This window comes from Panulirus ornatus, chromosome 73 (assembly GCF_036320965.1).
Source record: "Panulirus ornatus isolate Po-2019 chromosome 73, ASM3632096v1, whole genome shotgun sequence".
Lineage (NCBI taxonomy): Eukaryota > Metazoa > Arthropoda > Malacostraca > Decapoda > Palinuridae > Panulirus > Panulirus ornatus.
The window spans coordinates 5114270-5137415 of record NC_092296.1 but is presented as its reverse complement, the minus strand read 5'-3'; the positions used below and the strand labels follow the sequence as shown (position 1 = coordinate 5137415).

The following is a 23146-nucleotide window of genomic DNA, read 5'->3' as shown; positions in this document are numbered from 1 at the left end:
TAAGCCTTTAAGACCCTTGACCTTAGATGACCCTTGACCTTAGATGACCCCTGACCTTAGATGACCCCTGACACGACACACGGTAGCGTTGGAGTGGCTGTCGTAGGCTATAACAGCAGAAGGGTTATCGTAGACTAACACTGGGCTGGGGTATTGTCGTCTATAAGGCTGGGTCTTACCGTGATGTTAAGCCACTATATGTTTAGAATAAGATGTTGCTGGAGTGGACTCTCTCTCTCTCTCTCTCTCTCTCTCTCTCTCTCTCTCTCTCTCTCTCTCTCTCTCTCTCTCTCTCTCTCTCTCTGTATCTATCTATCTATATACACACTAAAGTTTATCCTTTTAACTTCTGGGTCTCTCGTTTGTGGTGTACAAGTACTCCATTTTCTGTGCCTGTTTTGTGTAGTCATTGACGTCATCCACATCTCAGAGAAATGTTCGTCTTCAGTTTTTTATAATCATTAAGTTTTGTCTTAACGTATAGGTGGTGCCGAGGCCTCTGGTTACGCCAACTGATTCGCTCTCCGTTCATTATTCGCTCTAGTCTTGTCATTATCCGTCTCCCCATCATTAAATCAACTGTTCTTACTTTATATATATATATATATATATATATATATATATATATATATATATATATATATATATATATATATATATATATATATTATACTTTGTCGCTGTCTCCCGCGTTAGCGACGTAGCGCAAGGAAACACGAATATATATACATATATATATATATATATATATATATATATATATATATATATATATATATATATGTATGTATGTATGTATATATATATATATATATATATATATATATATATATATATATATATATATATATATATATATATTCCCTTCGTGTAACGTCCTTATAACACCTAAGGCGGCAGCTAGGCTAATGTAGGACACACGCCGCCCTGGGTCCCAGCTTATCGTACAGCGCGGCAATGTTTAGCTTAAGATGTCGCCTCTGGTAATACCATAAAATTCGCTGTTCCTCCTTCATATATGTGGAATATATTCCTTATCACTATAGCTATCTTGAAGGTTTATATAGATCATTAATAGCATGTCTCGAATTTCGTATTCCAGTCTAACTTTCACTCTTGTAGATAGGGTTTGATGGAGGTCATAGCCTTGCCGTGCCACGCCAGATTGGCTACTGTATATAATTTCCTTTCCTGCAGTTTTTTCTTATTGCCTTTTACTGACAACAAGATCCCAAGGCGGTATGTTGCCGCTCCGTACTTAAACTTATTAAGTGATCCGATGCATCTGTCCTCTGTGTCGGAAGATTTACATACATCAGTATTTTGATGTATGTATATATATATATATATATATATATATATATATATTTAAACTCCCATGTGGTATAGTGGTTAGCGTCACTGGGTGTGAACCACACGGGATTGCGTTTGAATCCAAGGCAGTAAGTCGGTCGACGAGACAATTCAGCTTATCTTCCTCACCTCGGGGTCAATTGCCACGTTAGCTGATACATGTGAAGAAAAAATCTAATGCAAGTATTAACCCAGCAATATCTGGGCTTTATTTCATCCTGATATCACGCGAGTGGCTCACACTCTCTTACCTTCGCTCTCAAAGAGCTGTTTCAGTATCATGTATATATGTATTTTTCTGAATTCATACTTGATCGCAGTTTCCTGCGTTAGCGAAGTAGCGCCAGGAACGGAAGAAGAAAAGACACATCCACTCACATCCATTATCTCTAGCTGTCATGTGTAATGCACTGAAGCCACAGCTCCCTATCCACAACCAGGCCCCACAGATTTTTCCATGGTTTACCCCGGACGCTTCACATGCTCTGGGACTTCATTGACAGCACGTCGACCCTAGTATACCACATCGTTCCAATTCATTCTATCTCGTGCACGCCTTACACCTTGCTGCATGTTGAGGCCCGATATATAATGAAATTAAGAGTACAGAGTACTTTCTTAATTCTTCAGTTCTTTTGTATTTCATTGTATGTACGTATTACCACTGTTTGATGTAGGACCTTATCATTCTGTCAGTAGTACATATGACTTGAAATTGTCAGTTTTACTCAAGATTTTTTTTGTCACGTATGTTCTTTATTGTCCAATCGCTGAGAAAAGTTAGAAAGTAGTATCCTGTATGACCACCGGAAGAAAACAATGGGTTAGATGACACCATAGTTCAGAAATAGACAACCTTTAAAGGTATTCTACTCACTGAACATTTTCTGTTACTTTTCGCCTGGGTAGTAGACTGGACAGTACTAAGGACCCATAGAAAATGAATGCGTCGCCATTGTTCGTCCTGACACCACAATAGCATTCACGTTTTTATGTATGTGATCTGATGTCCTTTGCTCTGGATGCAACGTCACTATTTATGGCATCATGCTTTTTTTTTTATGGAGGACCTTGAGTTGGCCTGTCACTGAATATTGGTATTCTTTCCCAAACGCTCTGTCTACCAGATATTTTATTCATTAAACTGGTACCACTGTCCATGAAAGGCACATGAGTGTAGGACACAGCAGGTAGATAGGTAAGAACATTCTCATCATATTAATAAGCAAAGATATTATTCAATTTCTGGTCTCCAGTTTTGTTAATAATTGCCAATCTTTGCGACATTATAGGATTATAAACAAAAGAATATAAGTAAGACAACTGGTGACTTTAACTGATGGGTTTGTTATGCGACGGGTGGCCTAATCTGGTGAAGTCTGTGTCTTGTAGGGCTGACCTGTTTTGGCCGACTCAGAGCAGGCCAGGGTACCCAAGACCAACCTATCCACTGGCCCCTTACTTTTCTATGTCACTTTCGTTTTAAAGGCGATGAAGAAGTACCAGTTGTACAGTAGTATTCATGAAGTCTTTCATCATGTTTTGGTGAATTGATAGTTCTAGAGAGTGTATCATGACCTGTACGGAAAGGAACCATGTAATATACCGGTACTGTCAGAATATTGCAAGTATATGAACTGAACTCCACCGGCTACCATGTACTTTGTACTACCAACCGTAGGTATACTTTAGTAGGATAGTATGTCAATAGTTTTAGGTCATTTATAGTACTGGGATGCAATATTCATAAGGGACAGTAGAATAGGATATGCAGTCAATAGCATGAGTGATGAGAAGCAAGGTTACCCAGCTACACTTCAAGATCGATACTCTGGCTGAGGGTCAGTCGGTAAGGTTGGTATTTCGCGGGCGAGTTGCCTTTTGAAAGAGCTATTTCTCAAATTTTTGTAACTACTTCAGAATATTACCTAGCGTTTACATATTCATCGTTTGTAACTATTATTTATTGACAAATTAGTATGTTTTTTCTGGTGATATATCTGTTGGTTAAGGCAGTAAATGTGATGATGTGTGTTAGCAGAGGGGAGTCGGCATCGTATGAGTGACGTATTGATGACGTAAACGCGGGGCCGCCGATGCGCCGACTCTGGCCGGTTGAAGTTGTCGTGAGGCGCGCCTCGTCGAGAGCGGACGTGCTGCTGTGCCCTTTAGTGTCGACCAACAAACACTTCACACACACTGTGAAGAATGTGCTTGTAGCGAATACCTACACAGGTCCAAGAGGGCAACACTGAGCGAGTGAACGAGTGTACAAAGTGAACGTAGCCTAGTGGCCTGTACATAAGTGTGTACATACAGTGATTGTTGGTGCTGGTTGTGAGCCAGCGCGTCGCCGTTGTTCGTGGATACTGTGTATCCTCTGCTGCCGTCCTACTGCTGAGCGTCCAGACCCGTCACTCCAGCAGCCATGGCCGATGTAAGTAGTGGCCCGCACGCCCGCGCCCCAGCTGGGGGCACGACTATTTAGCTAAGGGCGTGGGCGGCGGGCCTGATACTGGGTGCCCTCGGGCCCCAGCTATACAGGCATGTGCCAAGTATGTATAGAGTAGATGATAGTCCTGTAGAATTAGAGGGCGGCGGAGTTAGGCCGGCATTGATCTGGCTGGTGCAGGCAACTCCCACCCGAGAATCAATAGCCGCCATAGGAGGGGCGCGCTGCCCCTAACACCTGCACGGCGCTACCTGCTGGTGCCGCTGCTGCTGTGCCCGATGGTGAAGCCTGTGTCCAGGAGCGATGTAGGGAGGCAGGTGCCGGGGGATGGAGGCTGCGGGGGCGTGGCAGGCCCCCGGTACCCGGTTGGAGGGTAGGATGGCCACTGGGTCCACCACCATCCCACCACATTATCGACCATCACCACTACTGACCACTAAACATAAGCCCATATTGCACTAGTTAAATGTAAATTGTTCATAATAAAATGGTACTTGGATACGCTAGATTTAGGAGTTTTAAGCTTTCATTTAGGTATCTAAAACAAAAGGGCTTGTAGTGCCTGTTCTACGGTTGGCGTAGTAGTAGCAGCTAGCTAATGTAGCAGGTTTTGTATGGGTACAACTAAAGTGAAGTTTTGGGATAGACTGGAACCGATTTGGCGAAATGGCAACGGGTGGGGATCTACGAGGTATTTTTGGCCTCTGGGGCTGTATTACAGAAATAACGGTGGCAGAATCTTGGCAGAAGGAAAAAAAAAAGTTCATTGGGGTGAGATGATCTGTGGGAGTATTAAATTCAGATCTTATAAGTAGGGTGTTGCAGAGAGATGTAGACATGTTAGTGGTTGATGCGATTTTCCCATTGTATGCGATATGACCAGTAAAAATTGCTTGAAGTTCTTAGTCTTAAATTCAGGGTTCTTAAATTGTAATTTCTCGATGAACTCCATTGACTGTAATATCAGTTGCTCTATGGTGCAAGTTCTCGGTCCCTTAGGATCTTGAAATTAGAATAATTTAGCCTCAGCAATATTCTTGATCACATTTAAGACCTTGCATTCTTCGCTAACTTTTCTGTAGACATTTTAGGGAGGGTGGGTGGAAAGTTGAGTTTTCAGCCTATGTTCATATCGTGTGAGGAAATCAAATAAATCTAATTTGACTGGGGGATAGGACAAGTTTTAGGAATGGAAGCTTTAGCAGGCAGAGTCCAGATTGCCTGCAAGTTATCCCGTTTGTTTCATTAGAGTTTGTAGGATGTCACTCAGATAATTTTGCTCGCTCGTTTTTCTAAGTCCTGATGAGGTTGTAAGCTGTGTTTTCATTCCTGGATTCGAAATTACAATGAAATGTATTTAGAGTATTGATCACACTTAAAAATTGCTTTACATGAGGAATTATGTATGGTATTACATTGTGTTAAAGTTTGGGGAAGTGATGGCACGCTTTCCAGCTCATTATATAATGGGACGTTACATAAAATATGGAAGATGGTATTTTTTTTTTTTTTTTTAGGTTAAGATGATTGTTTAGGGTACCCTTTTCTTATAGATATATGTAAATATCTAAACTGGCTTTTTTTTTTTTTGATACTAGTTAAGAAAATGTAATTTGAACACCTATTACCTAACCCGTTATTTGTGTGCACATTTATATGCATAACCTCAAATGAGTTAAACTATATAATCAGAATGCAGAGATAGAGCGAATATCATGATACATAAGTAATGACTCGTCATTTTTGAGTGTTTTGCTTTGGTCACATGTTATCACATTGTTACGCTTCACAAATCCATAATAGTGAGTGATTACCCATCTTTGTGGAATGTCATGTAGCTATATAGGTTATAATTGATTAGTTGATGTCCTCCTTGTGCAATGAACCAGTTGTAAAAGTAATGTTGCAATCTGACAAGGCAAAGTCCCGAGCTTCCCCACAGCCAGATCTCATTTGTCTAAATGGGAGATCCGGTGAGCTAGGATTGACCTGAATGCTTGGGTAGATGACGTTCTCATTGGTATTGTACGTGGTAGCATTTTTGCCACCAGCTGCAAATATGAATATTTTTTAAAACAATAGAGTGAAGATATGAGCAGCTCTCAAGCGTAGCCCATAACTTATGTCCGGAGGAAGTACGTTGTCCCTTGTGGGCCATTTTCCGAAATGTTAAAGGCTGGGTCTGTTATGCCTTTGGTCTGTGTCTGTTATGCCTTTGGTCTATGCCTTCACTTTGCAGAAGCTAGAGAAGTATTATATGTTGGAATAACAGTAAGTATGAGAGAATTTGGCTAGGAAAGCGTTGGAAAGGACTAACTACCCATTCTATTTGTCGTAAAGGATCAGCCCTGTGGTTGAATACCAAGTTCCAAGATATAAGAGGTTAAGTTTATGTGATAGTTGGTGTTAAATGTTCATGGTGGGAAAAACATAACTCGACGTGCATCCCATTTTTTCTTTAAGAAGTTTATATATGTATATATATATATATATATATATATATATATATATATATACATATATATATATATATATATATATATATATCATCACCTGACGGAAAAGTCTTGGAGTAGGTTTCTGGGAATTCCAGTAAAGTAGTAGGGATATATATATATATATATATATATATATATATATATATATATATATATATATATATATATACACACACTTGTGAACCCAAGTCCACATTTGACATAATTGTTCCCAATCTTTGATCTGTGCTCCGTTTATAATGGCTTCCTTGCCTAACGAGGATTCCAACGAACCCATTAAACCTCTCGTCGAAGCGTGGTGAAAATATAGTATTAGTTGCCCCAACATATGACACCTAGGCTGGTGTGGCTGGCATAGGACGAATTGGAGAGGTTGCAAGTGTTTAGGGTAACAAATTTCGGCGTATATATATATATATATATATATATATATATATATATATATATATATATATAAAGGTTAATCCCACAGTCTCCTTAAAAAGTGCTGATGCACAGCTAGGGTGTGCCTTTAGCTGGTCTAGTTTTGTCTGGTGTTACCACGATTGGGATTCATGCTGTGTACTGCGTTATCAAGTGGAAACCATGATTGACGGATTTATATTTTTCGGTAGCTTGGGGTTAGGTTCTTGGTTGTAAACGCATAACCTTCAGGAGTAGATATCAGTCAGTCAAACGTATAGTCATATGAATTTTGGCTTTGTGTATTCATGTGCAGGTGTTTGCCGAGATGAAATAACCTTGTCCGTACGGTTATTATCGAGCGTTATCATATTTCCCATTGGTATTCAAAGATTTGTAAAGCCTATGATGTATTGTCCAAGTATTATAAGTAATATAAGAACTTGAAATAGAGGTAAAGTTTGTAGTATAACAACCACCCTTCAGCCGGCAGAAATCCAAGATGGCGTCATCGATGCCCACCAAGCATTAAACGTTAAATTCCTCGAGTGTGTTTGGTTGCTCCATCTCGATCCCCCTGAAGCCTGCACTGGCGTCTAGCTAATCTACCCCTTGAATTTCGAGTTTGATCTTCAGATGTAGGCGGCGGCGAAAAGGGGATCTTTAAACAATGTAGAAGGCCCTACAAACGTGTACGCAGACGCTGTGCTATTGATTGGACCCGGTGAGTTGCCGGCTACCGCCCCTTCTCAACTCGGAAAATGCCGCAGGTGATGGTTTTTGCCTGCGTTTAAGGAAACGTCCTGGGGAAAAGGGGGATATTTTTTTGGAGGGTCGTCCTTTTAGTTGGTTCTAGGAGAACTTTCATGGTATTTCGGTAGTGTTGGTATTAATTTGGAGGCGGGTGTTAAAATGACGCATGAAAACTTGGAGTTGGGAAGACCAGACTGTCAGTGGTGAGCGGCACACATGGGGTCAGGTGCTGTGATGGTGCATTGCAGAGGCGGCCCACCCGCTCGCCGCCCACCACCCACCCGTCCTTCTTTCCTGACACCTAACCCCACGCCTCTTTCGTTATAGAATGGTCTATCACGTTAACCCACTGCGTAATAATAGATGGGATGGGGGCCTCTACAGATGTCTCTCTCGCACGAGCCCGGTCGTGGATAGAAAGTTGCTTTCCCTTGGCTAAGCGCTTCCATCTTGAGGGAGATGACTGTTCGTTCTGGAACATCTGAGCCAGATAGTTACCCCGCTAACGATGCCGCACGTCAGATAACCTCAAGTGGCACCGTCGTTAATCACGGACTTTGTTCGATTAAATCCAGACTTCATTGGAGAATCGGTGCGCTGGGATGCGAGGGATTTTGGCCAACTTTATTCGTTAACTTCACTGGAGGTTGTATTGTCCAACTCATGATACTTTTTTCCGTTAACAGCAGTCGTTGAGGACGATACTGAACAGTCACTGATAACGATGGTCGACGTTCCGTTCTGGGCGTTGGGTCAATAGCACTTGGGCACTAATGGCTGTTTGCTCAGCAATTCCCAACCACCCACGGCATCTTAACCATCACCTACGTAGGGTCATGCCAAATATACTTGCTTACCCCCGCTGGCGCGTTATATAAAACTTAGCCTCTTAGGGGTATGGCTTATCACCACCCGGCCTCTCGGGGCGTTGGTCAAACCTCACTGTAGGCATTTTTTTTTTTTTCTTTTTCTTTACTATTAGCCCCTCAGAACGTTGCTCAGCCCTGCCCACCCAGACGTTCAGGGTCGTTGAGTATTGCTCAGCACCTTCTAAGATTTATCGATTCGTATCGTTGTCTCATGATGGAGATGACCCCCCCCCTCCCCTCCCCCGTTATCCAGTTGCCGATCTCAACATCATAGCCATTCAGTATGTTTCTCAGCTCCATCCATCCCACCCACCCACCCCAACCCGTGGCATTGTGCAGCATTAACAATCCACTCTGGGGAAATTGCCCAACACGAACCAGCAACTCCCTGGCATTAATGAACACAGCCCACCCAGCCACTCGTTACATTTCTCAGTGCACAGCATCCTCAGCCTTTGCTCAGCACCACCACGAAAAGTCTGGAGGTAGATGAACATCCATCCACTCAGTCATCCATTGCTCAGCAAATTGGTACGTGCTTTTTTTCTACAAGGATATTACAGAACTGTTGATGATTACATTGGTCGACACCCATCGATTCTGGCAGAACGGGACTTAACACGCCCTGACCCTCAGAACATTACTCAACGCCTACCCACACAATACGTTGCTCAACACCCAGCTACTCAGAACATTGCTCAACACCTACCCACACAATACGTTGCTCATCACCCAGCTACTCAGAACATTGCTCAACACCTACCCACACAGCATGTTGCTTAACACCTAGCTACTCAGAACATTGCTCAACACCTACCCACACAGCATGTTGCTTAACACCTAGCTGCTCAGAACATTGCTCAACACCAACCCACACAATACGTTGCTGAACACCCACCCGCTCAGGACAATCGCACAGCACACCTTGCCTCTCGAGGACGTTGGCTCAACATACCTAGTCACTTAGGATGTTGCTCAACACCCAGTCACCAAGGGCGTTTCGCAGCACCCAGCCATATAAGACGATATTAACTCACTGAAGTTTCATGATGTTACCAGCCAACAACATTGCATATCACCCAGCCTGTCAGGACGTTGCTGAGCGCCCAGTCACTTTTGGTACCTCCCCCCCAACTACAGGACTGCTCAACACTCACTCGGGGCATTATTCACCATTCCCATCCGCTCAGGACGTTGCTTAGTACCCAGCCACTACCATCCCCCTCTGGTGCTCTTCCACCCCTGTAAACCTCATTGTAGTCTACCCTATAGCCTCCCCTTCTCTCCCATGGATCCCTTCATACATGCCCTCTCTCCTTTGGGTGACCGTCCACCATTCGTAACTCACTTCGTCGCCTACCTTACCTAACCCCACAGTCATGTGGGCCCACCTTTGGCTATAGGGTTGAAGCCCCTACCCCCAGGCATTCACACTGCTGAGCGCACACAGGACACACCTCAGCTAACCCAGTTACTCAGGACGTTCCTCAGCACACCCAACCACTCAGGATGGTGCTCAGAACACCAGGCCAATCCAGAGACCTCATGGTCCTTAAATCGAAGGGAACTGATCAGCACCATGTAGCCACCGATTTGCTCCACGTCCAGCGACTCGAGGTGTTGCTCAGCACCACCCATCCACTATTACAAGTTGCTCAGCACCACCCATTCACTTTTATAAGTTGCTCAGCACCACCCATCCGCTGTTACAAGTTGCTCAGCCCACCCGTCCGCTTTTACAAGCTGCTCAGACGACCTATCCACTTTTACAAGTTGCTCAGCACCACCTATCCACTTTTACAAGCTGCTCAGCACCACCTATCCACTTTTACAAGCTGTTCAGCACCACCCATCCACTTTTACAACCTGCTCAGCACCACCCATCCACTTTTACAAGTTGCTCAGCACCTCCCATCCACTTTTACAATGTTCAGCACCACTCATCCACTTTTACAAATTGCTGGGCACCATCCATCCACTTTTACTAGCTGCTGAGCACTGCCCATCCATTTTAACAAGCTGCTCAGCACCTCCCTCCACTTTTACAAGCTGCTCAGCACCACCCATCCACTTTTACAAGTTGCTCAGCACCACCCATCCACTTTTACAAATTGCTCAGCACCACCCATTCATTTATAAGTTGCTCAGCACCACCCCTTCGCTGTTACAAGCTGCTCAGCACCACGTATCCACTTTCACAAGCTGCTCAGCACCACCTATCCACTTTTACAAGATGTTCAGCACCACCTACCCACTTTTACAAGTTGCTCAGCACCTCCCATCAACTTTTACAATTTGTTCAGCATCACTCATCCACTTTTACACATTGCTCGGCACCATCCATCCACTTGTACTAGCTGCTGAGCACCGCCCATCCATTTTAACAAGTTGCTCAGCACCACCCATCCACTTTTACAAGTTACTCAGCACCACCCATCCACTTTTACAAGTTACTTAGCACCACCCATCCACTTTTACAAATTGCTCGGCACCACCCATCCGCTTTTACAAGTTGCTCAGCACCACCCAGCCACTTTTACAAAGTGCTAAGCACCTTCCAGCCACTTTTACAAGTTGCTCAGCATCTCCCAGCCACTTTCGGAGCTTGGTTACCACCAAGCAGTCGCCAGATTTTCAGTACCCATCCCAATATGACTGCTCAGCACCTCTGCAACCTGATTACTGCTCAACACCATTTGACTATTTGCTCAGTTTTTTTTTTTTTCCACGGAATACTTCTCAGCCATTAAGTACGTTCTTCACCACATCCAGCTGCTGAGGATGTTTTGCTGAGCTTCTCTCAGAAGTTTTGCACAGCATCCACTTCAAATGGCTCAAAACCACCACGCCGTTCAAGACTGCTCAGTACCTTCCAAACGCTCAGGATGCTACCCAGCCACATTAGACATTGTTGAATCCCATCCAGACATGACCTCGCTCAACAACTTCATTGCATTCTGAATGCTGCTGAGGGCCATGAAACCGCTCAGGATTTTCATCATCAGCACCCACACACCCTGAGGACTAAGCTCAGTACCACCCAGAACGAAGACAGTTGCTCAGTACTAACCAGACACATAGAACGTTGCTCAGCACAATTAAATTGACGGATTTTTTTTTTCCCCCGATTGTAAGCCAAATTTCAGTTCATGCCAAGAACAGTTCCGTTTAAGCGATGTAAGAAAACGATGCGATCAGTCTTAAAACTGGATTTGATGCTAAATAGGTTGTGATTATGAAAATTCCAAGTAAGAGTAGTTTGGAAGATGATGATAGATGGGTCAGCCTACAGATTTTATCTAAACCTAACCCCTACACAGCCACCCCACACCCAACTTTGTGAAGGCATCTTGTTTGAGCAACTCTTGCTAGTTTCCTAAGAACGCTAGTTATGGAACGGTCGACCGGTCTTTTCCTAGAGTTCCCCACCTCTCTCTCTCTCTCTCTCTCTCTCTCTCTCTCTCTCTCTCTCTCTCTCTCTCTCTCTCTCAGCTAGGTCAGTTTTTTTTATGGAGGGGATAAATACACCGTTTATAAACTAGTTTGATTTTCTCGTTTATCATATGTCTAATCGTCCATCTGTTAAGCTTGCCCCACAAATGTGTGAGGCTGGTCACATTACGGCGGTATAATTACCGGTTTGTCATTTATGTTTGGCTGTTTCCATCATTTGTGTTTGATTACACAAGTTAAACCTAATGCGGAGCTTTGGCTGCTTTTAAGTTAGAACACAGTTTGTGGGGTTTACTTTTGGCTAGGGTAGGTTAGCTCGAATGGAACGAATTCATTCTGAATGGTAAATTTACTACATCATAGACATTTGATAGGCGGATTTATATAATAATCCTGGTCATTTCCTCCTCTTTTTTTTTCGTTCAGTCTTGTTAGGAATTATTTATTATACACTAGTCAAAGTCATTGTGCTTTCCTCTTTGTCTCTCCGAGTTCAGGCAGACGCCAGTTGGTAAACAAATTACTTCCCTTGTAGGTCATGATAAAAGTGAAGTCTGGCCATTATTATTTAAATGCGTGTGTTAGGTGAGTCAGGGATTTCCTGTAGCCTAGAAACTTAAACGGGAAAATACTGAAACGAGTATAAAGAGTCCGTTCCCCTTGGCAAAACCGATGGCAAAACATTGTCCAAATGTTTTTCTGAGATGTGAACGCCAGAGCAGCTTGGGACGCTCGTATTCCGACGTAGTGGCGACAGATGCCTCGAAACAAATCAAATTTGACTCATTCATCCTCTGCATGATTAGGTTTGTACTCGTCTAATATCAAGCCGTGACTAAGGATGCAGTTCGTGTTTGAATATACATATTATATAGGCCAGCAGATGTGTTTGATTTCCAACGTTCGCATTAAATGGGAAAGTGGCTTGGGACGACGCTGGCTGTATACAGACGCCCCGCCTTGTTTTCGCTTCTGGGTTGGTGCACATTGCTAGCCTCTGTTGCAAATTAGGCGATATATATATATATATATATATATATATATATATATATATATATATATATATATATATATATATATATATATGGTAACATCAGGACCCTCTCCGAAAGGGGTCGTGGGTTGTCAGTAGAAATGATCAGTTCCCTTACGAGTTTGTACGCCCGGTCTTCCATTGAAGGAGACTTTTGCTTCAGGTGCGACAGCTTGCAAGCAGAGTTCGGCAACACCTCCCGCTTTTGTGATTATTATTGTTAACGGTCACTTAACCCACTTTATAAGTATCAAGCCATGACCCCTATATTCATATCCTGTGTTAGCATTTGTCCAAAATTAGAATATGATTGTCAGGTTTGGTCACCGCGCCTGAAGAAGCACACAGAGCTAGAGGAGATTATGCAGAGGGTAGCAAAGATAGTACCTGAATTGAGAGCTGAGTTGACAGGTAAGGGCTAAAAGCCTTAAAGTTGCCCACATTGCAAGATCGAAAGATTTAAGTATAGGATAAATGAAATAAAATGTGTGGGGGACATTCTTAATGTTGCATATACAGATTTAAAAAGCACGATTAAAAAATGTTCAAAGATCGTGACCCATGAGTAGTCAACGCCCTCCCCGTACAGTATATACAAGGGAATGTAATATACATACTCCTTCCTAAGCCAGGTATCTACATGTCGACCAGCCCTAAGGGCAGGATGAACACCTGGGTTAGGTTTGGGCCGACTACCCACGCGCAGGATTCGAGTCCATGGTGGCTCGTGCTGACTCGATGTTCAGCTTGTATATATATAATATAATATATATATATATATATATATATATATATATATATATATATATATATATATATATATATATATATATATATATGTATTATACGTATGTATAATAGCTATGTTTAGCAAATGATTAAACTTTCCAGCACAATTTATGTGGACGCGGAATATAGGGCCAAGCAGAATCATCCACTACGAGTTCTGAAGTAGGAAAAAAACATTTTCAGAAGAGGCAGGTCGTAGGTGTCGAGTTCCAAGACTCGCAGAGCTTTGCAGGGGAACACAGCCACACATGTTTCACAATGGCTCCCTCCTCCACTCTGAGCCTCTGACGGCCACCTAGTGATCACGTGACTCCGTCCGTGGACTGCCAAGCGTAGCAAATTATGTACTGTTGTCATGATGATCTTTGTTCACTGACAAAAGAAAGAAAAGTCATGAGAAACTGTTGTCGTCATTGGATGACGCTTCTACATTACTCCCGAGTCTTGTTGACTGTTTTAGGTACTTTCCGTGATGATCCTTTGTGTTGAACCATTGATTATTGGTTGTAAGGAACAGATGTTAGGGTTTGGTGGGGGCTGAGTGTGACCCTTTAAAACGTGTTTTGTGGTGGTGATCAAGGGGGTACGTGGGTTAAAAAGATTTTCTCCCTCGTCTTTCCCTCCAGTGTTATTTAAACCACTGCTTGTTTACGTGACTAGTAAACCCTTCCTTTGGAACTATCCGTATTATGTAGGTTCATTAGACTGCTTCGTTCTCAGCACATATATTCATATAAGATGTTGTGCCACAGAGGACTGGGTGGTGATTGATTTCAACAACGCCGTCTTCAGCTGTTCAAGACGAGACGAACCTCGCTGACATTATCCACCCCTTCCATTATGCCCCCTCCCTCTCCACCCCCCTCTACTCCCCTGGCAAGTTACCTGGAGGACGGGACACTCGTGTTACGTAACTTTGGTCTCCCACAGCTGGTAGAGTAAGAGCCAGGTTTGCGTAACTGGGGGGAACGTAATCTGCCCAGGTCTGTTGTAGCTGGGAGGAGGTACTGCTAGCGTAGGAGCCTGCTGTGGGGAGAGAGTTTGGGGTGAGGGTGAGGGAGTTCATATTTAGCTCCCCTTCTACTGTTGATGGTTCCGTTAACAAGAACTAGGGGTTTGAGCGACTTCTCCCGTGTTTTGTGGCGGTGAAAGTTGACCTTTTGTTGGTAGCCTGATGGTATACATCTGTGTTGGTGTGTACTGCTTGATTGATGAAAATGGAGCGTGTGTTTTGTCACCTTGAGTTGTGAAGATACTGGAACGTTTTTAGCTGGTTTTGTGCATTAGCATGTACTACACAACTGCAAGGACCGAAGAGTAATTCGCTTCGTGTGTGTTTAGGGGTTGGCCTGTCTGCAAACAGATGGCATGTTTCGCAGACCTGAGAATTATCACAACTCCTTAATTTTCATATGTGGAAGCGTTATAAGTTGATGTCCTTCGCTGCAGAAGACTTTTAGAAGTCTCTCGAGAAAAGAGGTGGCGCTTTACCAGCAGAAATTTGTCCACACGTGGTTTACGATATTAGGGTTAGCGAGTAAATTTTAAAAGTTCGGTTCATTCATGGAGAGTCAAACCATAGTACGTCCATTGCTAATTGTATTAAAGCGTACGAAGTAAAGGGCGGGGAATGGAGAGAGAGAGAGAGAGAGAGAGAGAGAGAGAGAGAGAGAGAGGTGGGGGGGTTGAAATGTTTTACGTAAATAGATTGTTGGAGAGGGAGGGAGATTTCGAATATAGATTAGAAATTAGGAAGACAGGCGAATAGGATACAAGTGAACACGTCCATGAAAGAGTCCACAGTTTGCAGCTTACATTATGCCTCCCTTGCTGCTGCTTTTTCAACATACTGGCCCTTTGAAGTAAACTATAGATTTTAGCGTCTTTTCAAACATTGTGTTCGTAATACGGCATCCTACCGTGGCTGAATAGGTTCAGCAATACTCTGGTATTGTGGTATTGAAAGTCTTGTATTATTGCTTGGTTTATGGAGCTGTTTTGTTCCACGTGGGAAAGTATGCACGGATCTCGTCGCCATAAGGCAAATGTCATGGGCAAGTGATTCCAGAAGGTCAACCTTAACGGCAATTTCTCCTTTGGAAGGTGTTTTTGTACGGTATACACGAGTATAAGAGATTTTGAACTTAAAAGCCTATTTCACTTGTTAGGGATACAAAGTCGTAAATATACATACCCGTGTAAAAGATAGCGTGTTTTAAGCATGGAATGAGGGCGAGATATAACGAGTGCAGTTGTTTGTAAGTGGCGAAGTTTGGTAGGTGTAATTGCTCGTTAAGTGGTGAGGTTTGGCAGTTGGAAGTATTCCTAAGTATGTTGCAGGAGAGCCAGTAGGTGCTCAGGCTAGATGTTACCGGTACCTTTTGATTAGATATATTTCTACCTTCAACTGTGCCCGAATTTGGCCCTTTTTGGTGATGAATGTAGTACTTCAGCTTCGCATAAGTGCTCCTCGACTTTGCTTTTGTCGTAAAGTGTGCAGTTGGAAGGCATTGATTTGCATTTACCATAGAGTTTGTTCAACAGCTTGATGGTATCTGAAATTCGTGCAGTAGGAACATTTGTGCAAGTTTTTGTCGGCATCACTGTTCTATCTTAGGAAACATGACGGTCTGTTGCTGAATGAGAAAGAAAATACATGACCTTAATGCGTGTTTTTTTTGTCTTGTCTGTATAACCGAAGATTGTCTCGGGTGGTGTATAAGGGGTACATAGTTTAGTGGTCAGTTATGGTGGGGCGTGGTATAACTTATTGTATAATAGAGACAGTAGAGAATAGCCTCATTTGTGGCACAGGTAATGTATTTTAAAAGTTTAATGTGAATAGCAGCACAAGGTTATAAATATAGCTGATTGATTTTGAATGTGCATCATGAGAAGCATTACTCATCCCCTCAGAGTGCATGATTGCCTGATGCAAGATGCCTAAGGAAAATGTAAGCACGATTTTGATAATTACATCCCCTTAGTATTTTGGATTGACTTTAACCTGTTATGATTTATTCCCTGTCGGGAGTTTGTGTTACCTTTTGATTTGTAGAGTATTGCTATGTGTTTGGAATTTTTTGTGTTGGATTTACCTGCGGAATAAATAAAGCATTGTTGGAAGATCAGTTTTGAGTACAGAAACCACACTTTCTTCTCAGTTCATGTTTGTCAGATTTACCATCAGTACCTTGTTCAGAAACCATTCCGATCTCAAAGGTAATGAAAAGGAATCAGCAACATATACTAATAACATAGTTAAGAATGTATAAACGTTTTTATTTTTTTCAATGTTAAGTGATGAAAGACTGTGCAGTTTAGCCCTCTTGTAACAAGGCAGCTAAATTATATATGTAATATGAAGTTTAGCATAATTGTTTTTTCAACCATTGATGTTACCTTTTCAGTGCTTTTGCATTGTAAAATCTTATAAAATGGTTTCTGATTGGGTTATTCATACTGTTGGCATATTGTAAAATTTACTAAGTGATTGCTTTCATTCAGCATTAGAATAAATGGTAAAAGTATATTTCAGCAGCATCTCTCTAACTTATGGTGACAGTGAATATTATATGTAAGATAGTGTACAGTTTGTGGAACATTTTTCATTAAGACATTGAAACTTACTGATATGGTGTCCTTTTTCCAGTTTTGCAACATGAATATTTTGAAGACCAGAAAAAATAAGGTTTAAGTCTAAAAAGCTATAGAAAACCTAACTAGGGATAGTAGTTTACCTGATTTTTGTTATAACCTCTGGATATATCAAATGCTTTCCTATGTGGAAAGCAAAGAATACTTTTATTTTTTTCAAGTTCAGCCATTGTTCTCACCTTCAATGGCCTTTAAGAAGTTTAAAGAAAAATATGTTTGAGACACTTCTTTTTTTTTTCTTTTCAAGTACATTCAACAGTTATTACTTTTCATGTCATTCATTGGACTTACAGAAGTGGCTTAAAGAATTTAAATGTAATTTCTTGAACTTGTAGATAAGAACGCCCAAAATACATGTCCTTTAAGTGCACTTTATTTTTTGCTGTGGTTGCACCCAGGGGAGCAAAGCAAATAATGTTGTGGATAAAGTGACGATATATTTGTGACATTCTTCTGCCCTATTTTTGTATCATATATGATGCTTTAATGCCATTAGATTTGGTGATCATGTGTATTATGTCCGTTTAACCTAATATCTTAATTTTGTAGCAGGAGGAAATGTGATTGATGGCAAGGTACATCATTACATTTTAATATGTTTAGCTTTGTGCATTTTTTAAAAGTATGAAGCCCACATTTATTGACCCCTTCAAACTGATTTAGGCCATAGTGTGAGAGGACCTTTGTAAGTGTTGTGCTATGTTGATGAAAGCAATAATGTATCACATGCTGGTTATAGGAATTTTAAGGGGAAACAGTAGAAAGGTTTGTTCGATCACAGCAGCCTACTGATAAAGTTTGCAGGTGAAAATGATAGGATGTGATCAGAAAGTGGGAAGTACCCCAATTTAGAAGGTGAAGGAAATTTCACCATTCTTGGCTTCGGATGGCTTCTTAAAAACTGATGCCTTTTGGAATGAAAAATGGCCCTACTATCCTCCAGCTAGCTACTCCTTAAAAAGACTAATAGCTGGACTTTTGATGAAACTTGCTCAATTACTGATGATCTGATTATCTATAGCAAGACCAAGGAGGATCATGTTAGGTTTCACCATCTATGGCAAGACCAAGGAGGATCATGTTAGGTTTCAGCCTTTATTTGAGAGAATAATAGCATCTGGGCTGACTTCAAATTATAAGAGCGAGTTCAGCCATGCACAAGTGATAGTTCTAAGTCATATGGTTGATAGGGGACATACTTGCCTTGTTGCTGCTAAGACTGAGGCATTAGAAAAATTTCCAAAATTTGAAAGTAAAGTGGTAATGATTGGGTTCAGTCGCACTTGTGGATCATTATAGAGAATTTTGCCAAGTAGCATTTCTCCACGCAATCTTAAGCACCAAGAGAAAGTTTAGATAGGAAAAGGAACAAGAGAAGCTCACAAAAGAATTTGCAAGTTGAATACCAGTGCCTCATTCCTGCCAGCTCCAGATTTCTTGCAACAGTGTTTTCTGCAGCAAGATGCAAATGAAAGGTGATGAAGTTGTATTTTGAAATAGCAACAAGATACTTTTACATTTGTTAACTAAGGGCACATTCATATTTGGTTCCCATGACTTATTTAAAAATGCCCAGTGCCATCCATGAAGCAGAGCAAAAGTTAAAGTTAATGGAAGGAAGCTTTCCACTCTTCAGGTGTCAAGCATTCTTCAAGAGGGAATTATTATATCCATCCACAGTATTTCATACCAGGTTAATAAAGACACAGTTGTGATTATGTGATTGAATATCTTTAGTACATATTTGCAAGTTATTTATTGTCGTAGAATTGAAAAAGGTACTCTAAATTGCAGCCTGATTTAAGATATTCATATGAACATGAATTATTGTATTTTAACATCACTGTCACCATTTGCAAATTAGTAAGGTTTTGCTGCTAAAATGTAATTTACTTTAAAAAGAAAGGTGTGGTTTAAAGTATTCATTTCAAGGTTTGAAATAACATGGTTAGACTGTATGTGGTTTGTTACCAATTTCTCTTTCAGACGGGCAGAACAGATTCGTACCGGCACGCCACGGATCGTACCATCCCAGATGATAACCGAACCGTGAAAGGGGACCCCAAGGTAGCATTTCTTGAGACAGGACAAAAACGAGAAATTACTACCATGTGACGCCCTTCCATTCTAGATTTCTGTCTTAACACATTATGTACACAGGCTCACTGCTGCAACTTTATTTATTCCTGCTATTGTGCTTGCCCATTTACCCTGATAAATCATGATGTTTGCTTAAAATATGCCAGCATGAATATCAGTAAACTATAATTTCACAAGAAATAAAAAATGTAATTCAAAAATGGAATCCCTCATTTCTTTTCATGGCTGATTATTGAATTACTGTATTATGATAGGTTATTAAGTTTCCTTGTTATTATGGTTGATTACTGAATTACCCTTTATGATTAATCATTGTTCTTATATTATTGACTGATTATTTCATTACACCTGATATTTAAGAAAAACCTCCCAGAAAATATATTTTGATTTTATGACATTAGAATATTATACTTTGGTTATGGTAAATGAGGATAATTGGGCAACCAAAGTGAAATAGGAGTATTTCATTTGCTTTTGAAAACAAAGAGTGTGCTTTTCTTCCTTGTCTATCTTGCTAATTCACCCAATAACTAAACACATAATTATGGATATAAGCTTTCTCGAGTTTCCTGCATGTTGAAGAACCTCTGCAAGTGCTTCAAAATGATCCTTGATATTATCCTAATGCTTCTGAACCTAAATGTTAGGAGTATGAATAGTTGATTGTCCATTTTGTTTTAGTGTCATGCAGATTACACAGTCATATGATGTCTAATGATAAAAGATTTACTACCAGTATTTGACCAGTGTAGATTAATTTTGTATTGGAAACAGTGTGATGAAAAAGTAATGACTCAATAATTATTTGATGAAGTTTTAATGTAGACACATGCGACTGAAATTTTCAAATATTTTATGTTTTGAATTTAGAATAGATTACTTCAACTGGTCTGCTTGTAGAAGTAGAACTTATATAGTTCTCACAGCATATTGGTCAGCTTCTCACATGCTAGAGGGAACCATATAAGTTAGTCCACATGGACATCATTGCAAATGCCAAAGAATATGTGCGTAAAGTGGCTAAAACAATGTTTTTCGTATCAAAACGGCAGCCAGAGAAGTATGTTAACCTTGTTGCAACAAATATAGAACATGTTTTGGCATCAACAAAACCTCCAAGAAATGAATAGAAGCTATCAATATTTCTCTGTGAAAAGTCTATGCCATGCAGATTTGAAAAAGTATTCTGTAGGTAGCTTGTAAATTTTTTACATACCCAGATGAGAGAAATAAATGAAGTACAAGATTAAGAAAAATTCATATGCAATGTATTCAATTACATGAAGATCTTGATATAATGGAAATCAGTATGTAAATAATTTTTATTCATTTGAAAAGTTTTTTCCTTTTTAATGTCCCACCCTCCTTGCATGTGTAGCCAAACTTGAACAGTAAGTACTGTTGTACTGTGCATATGATTTTCCTCAGGGCTATAAACACCCATAAACCTGTTGATTTTTTACTATGAATTTGTATTATAGTTGAGGCGATGCCCAACAAATTAAGAAAAAAATAGTGCTATGCTTGGAAACTCAGGTATTGAGGTATATCTTGAATGTCTGTGATAAGTCGTTACACCTTAGTTCTGGAGAAGAAAAAAAAGTACGCTCAAGAAAAGTAGAAATATAGAACATGAGTCATAGTGTTTTGCATGCAGAATTTTGACATTTAGAAAGGATTCCTTGAACACAGTATCTTGTGATTAAAAAACTAATAATGTAGTTCTGTTCATCTAAATAAAAGCATGCAAAAAGGTAAATATTTGTACTTCCCACCAACTTTGTACTAATTCTAAACAGTAAGGAACTTCAATTATGTGGTTCTTAAAATAAATGTTTTAGATTTTTATTTTGATATACAAAAATGTGAAGAATTTTTAAGGAACTGATTAACCATCCCCAAGAATACAACATGGAAGCATGAGTGACACCACCATTTTGTACTGTTGGCACTCTTTATTTTACGTAACTTATGACTTCCATCCACTTTCACGTAGTAAGGAATGTTTTAGATTTCACAGCAGTAAAGAACAGTTTATTTCCCAAAGAACCATAATATTTACTTACAAATGAAGGATAGAGGAGGATTAGCAGTAAACCAAATGAAGCACGACTTACCTATGTACCTCTGTGGTATACCACTTTTGTTTCTGTTAGTTATGATAATTACATGAATATTGTTTTGCACCTTTATTTTTTACATGTTAAAGAACCACATTATTAACATCAAAAGAAGAAAATAGCAAATTAGTAGTGAGACAGGTAAATTGCAAAATTTCTTTCCAAATATGTCTTGCAAAACTAAGGGATGATGTGCTCATGAGTTAAAGGGACAGCCTTGGGATCCCCCATCACTCCAACCCCAGAAAAATCAATTTAACTGCTCGTACATAATGCAGTAGATAAATGCATTACCCATAACATGTAATAGCTCAACATAGAGAAATGGTCATCATGCACAAAGGCATCCTCCATACGCTGTAGATGTACGTACATAATTGCATGACATTTGAAATGGGTTAAGAACCTGCAGACAAATTCTTGGATGGAAATACCATGTGCCAGGGACATGCTGGAGGAGTTTATGGGAATGCATTCAGAATTTTTGGATTTCATATTTTTTTTTAATTGGCAAAAAAACTCGCATGGTCCATTTAACCTTAAATGCAGATTTTTTCTTTTCATTGTACAGTATGAATATGTGCGCATTCATATTCATGCATACAGCACATATTCATGATGGTTTAGGGAGTGATGTATTGTGTTTATATGTTGCACAATTCCCATCAACTTTTGAGACTATAACTTTTATGACTTTGCACTTCTTGGGGTATAACATAATTGCAGATCAAGACATTTCCAGAATGAATTAACATGGAATCTTTGTAACTGAAATAGATATAAAACTAAAGATGAATTTTATAAAGACAGCTTGTTTAGTGTAAGTGCTTAGTTGTTTGAGCATTAAAAAGCTGATTAGCACAACCATAGATGTGATGACTTCCAGTTTAACGGTTTACACTGGTATGATAAAATAAATCTGATGTAGACTTCCAAGTTGGCATATTACAGTGTTTCAGTAAAAACAAAACTGAACACTTTAACAGAAACAGAAATGGAGTGGATATTACCTCTGCTGATGACACTATTTGTAAACTTGTTAGAGAGCACACAACCATGAATGTGCTTACCATCTAGTATGCTAGTCACTGTCAAGGATCAACTTTATTATTGGTTATGATTATTTTTGAACTAACAGAAACTGCATGATTACTATCAACAGGCTTTTGAGAATGCCCTTTTTTTTCCAGTCTGAAATGACATTTACTTGACCTATTTTGACAAGTTGATGGATTTTTTGTTTTTCACCCTCAATTTGGACATGTCTCTCATGAAGTGAATATATATAGCCCTAGAAATAACAGTAGATACAATACTCTTATTTTGCCATTGAGCAATTTTTGATTTTAAGCATCAGAAGTGGCAGTTAAAGTCATTGTCACTTTTACTAAGAGATAGCTGCTGCTGCTGCTAAAGTTGAGAGAATTGTTTATTGTCATAATAGATTGCTGATTTTTATATCTGGGGCCAAAATTTCATATCGTGTAGGAGATGGCTCAATCAAATGCAGAATATCAAAAACCCATCACCGTGCCAAAATAGCCTTTGAATGCATTATCTTTAATTGAAAAAGGCATGTTTAGTAGAATTGAGAAAGCTAGGTTCCTATCTTGTAGAGGTTTTGATACGTTATGTGCCCTAGGTCATATTTGTTTTCTCTTGACGTC

The 23146-nt window shown here is 40.3% G+C and overlaps 1 protein-coding gene across 16 annotated transcripts in view; it reads left to right on the top strand.

The window, feature by feature from the left end:
* Atpalpha (sodium/potassium-transporting ATPase subunit alpha) overlaps positions 1–23146 on the top strand; it is a 201627-nt gene that overhangs the window by 147197 nt on the left and 31284 nt on the right. For 8 of the 16 annotated variants that reach the window (XM_071661200.1, XM_071661196.1, XM_071661194.1 and 5 more), the window contains one exon: positions 19246–19326. The exons of 5 other annotated variants lie outside the window; for them this stretch is intronic. In XM_071661200.1, coding sequence (XP_071517301.1) covers positions 19246–19326 — 81 coding nt within the window. Of the gene's footprint in view, positions 1–3394; positions 3791–19245; positions 19327–23146 lie in introns of all 16 variants that reach the window. 3 more of the 16 variants (XM_071661208.1, XM_071661207.1, XM_071661201.1) reach the window with 2 other exon arrangements.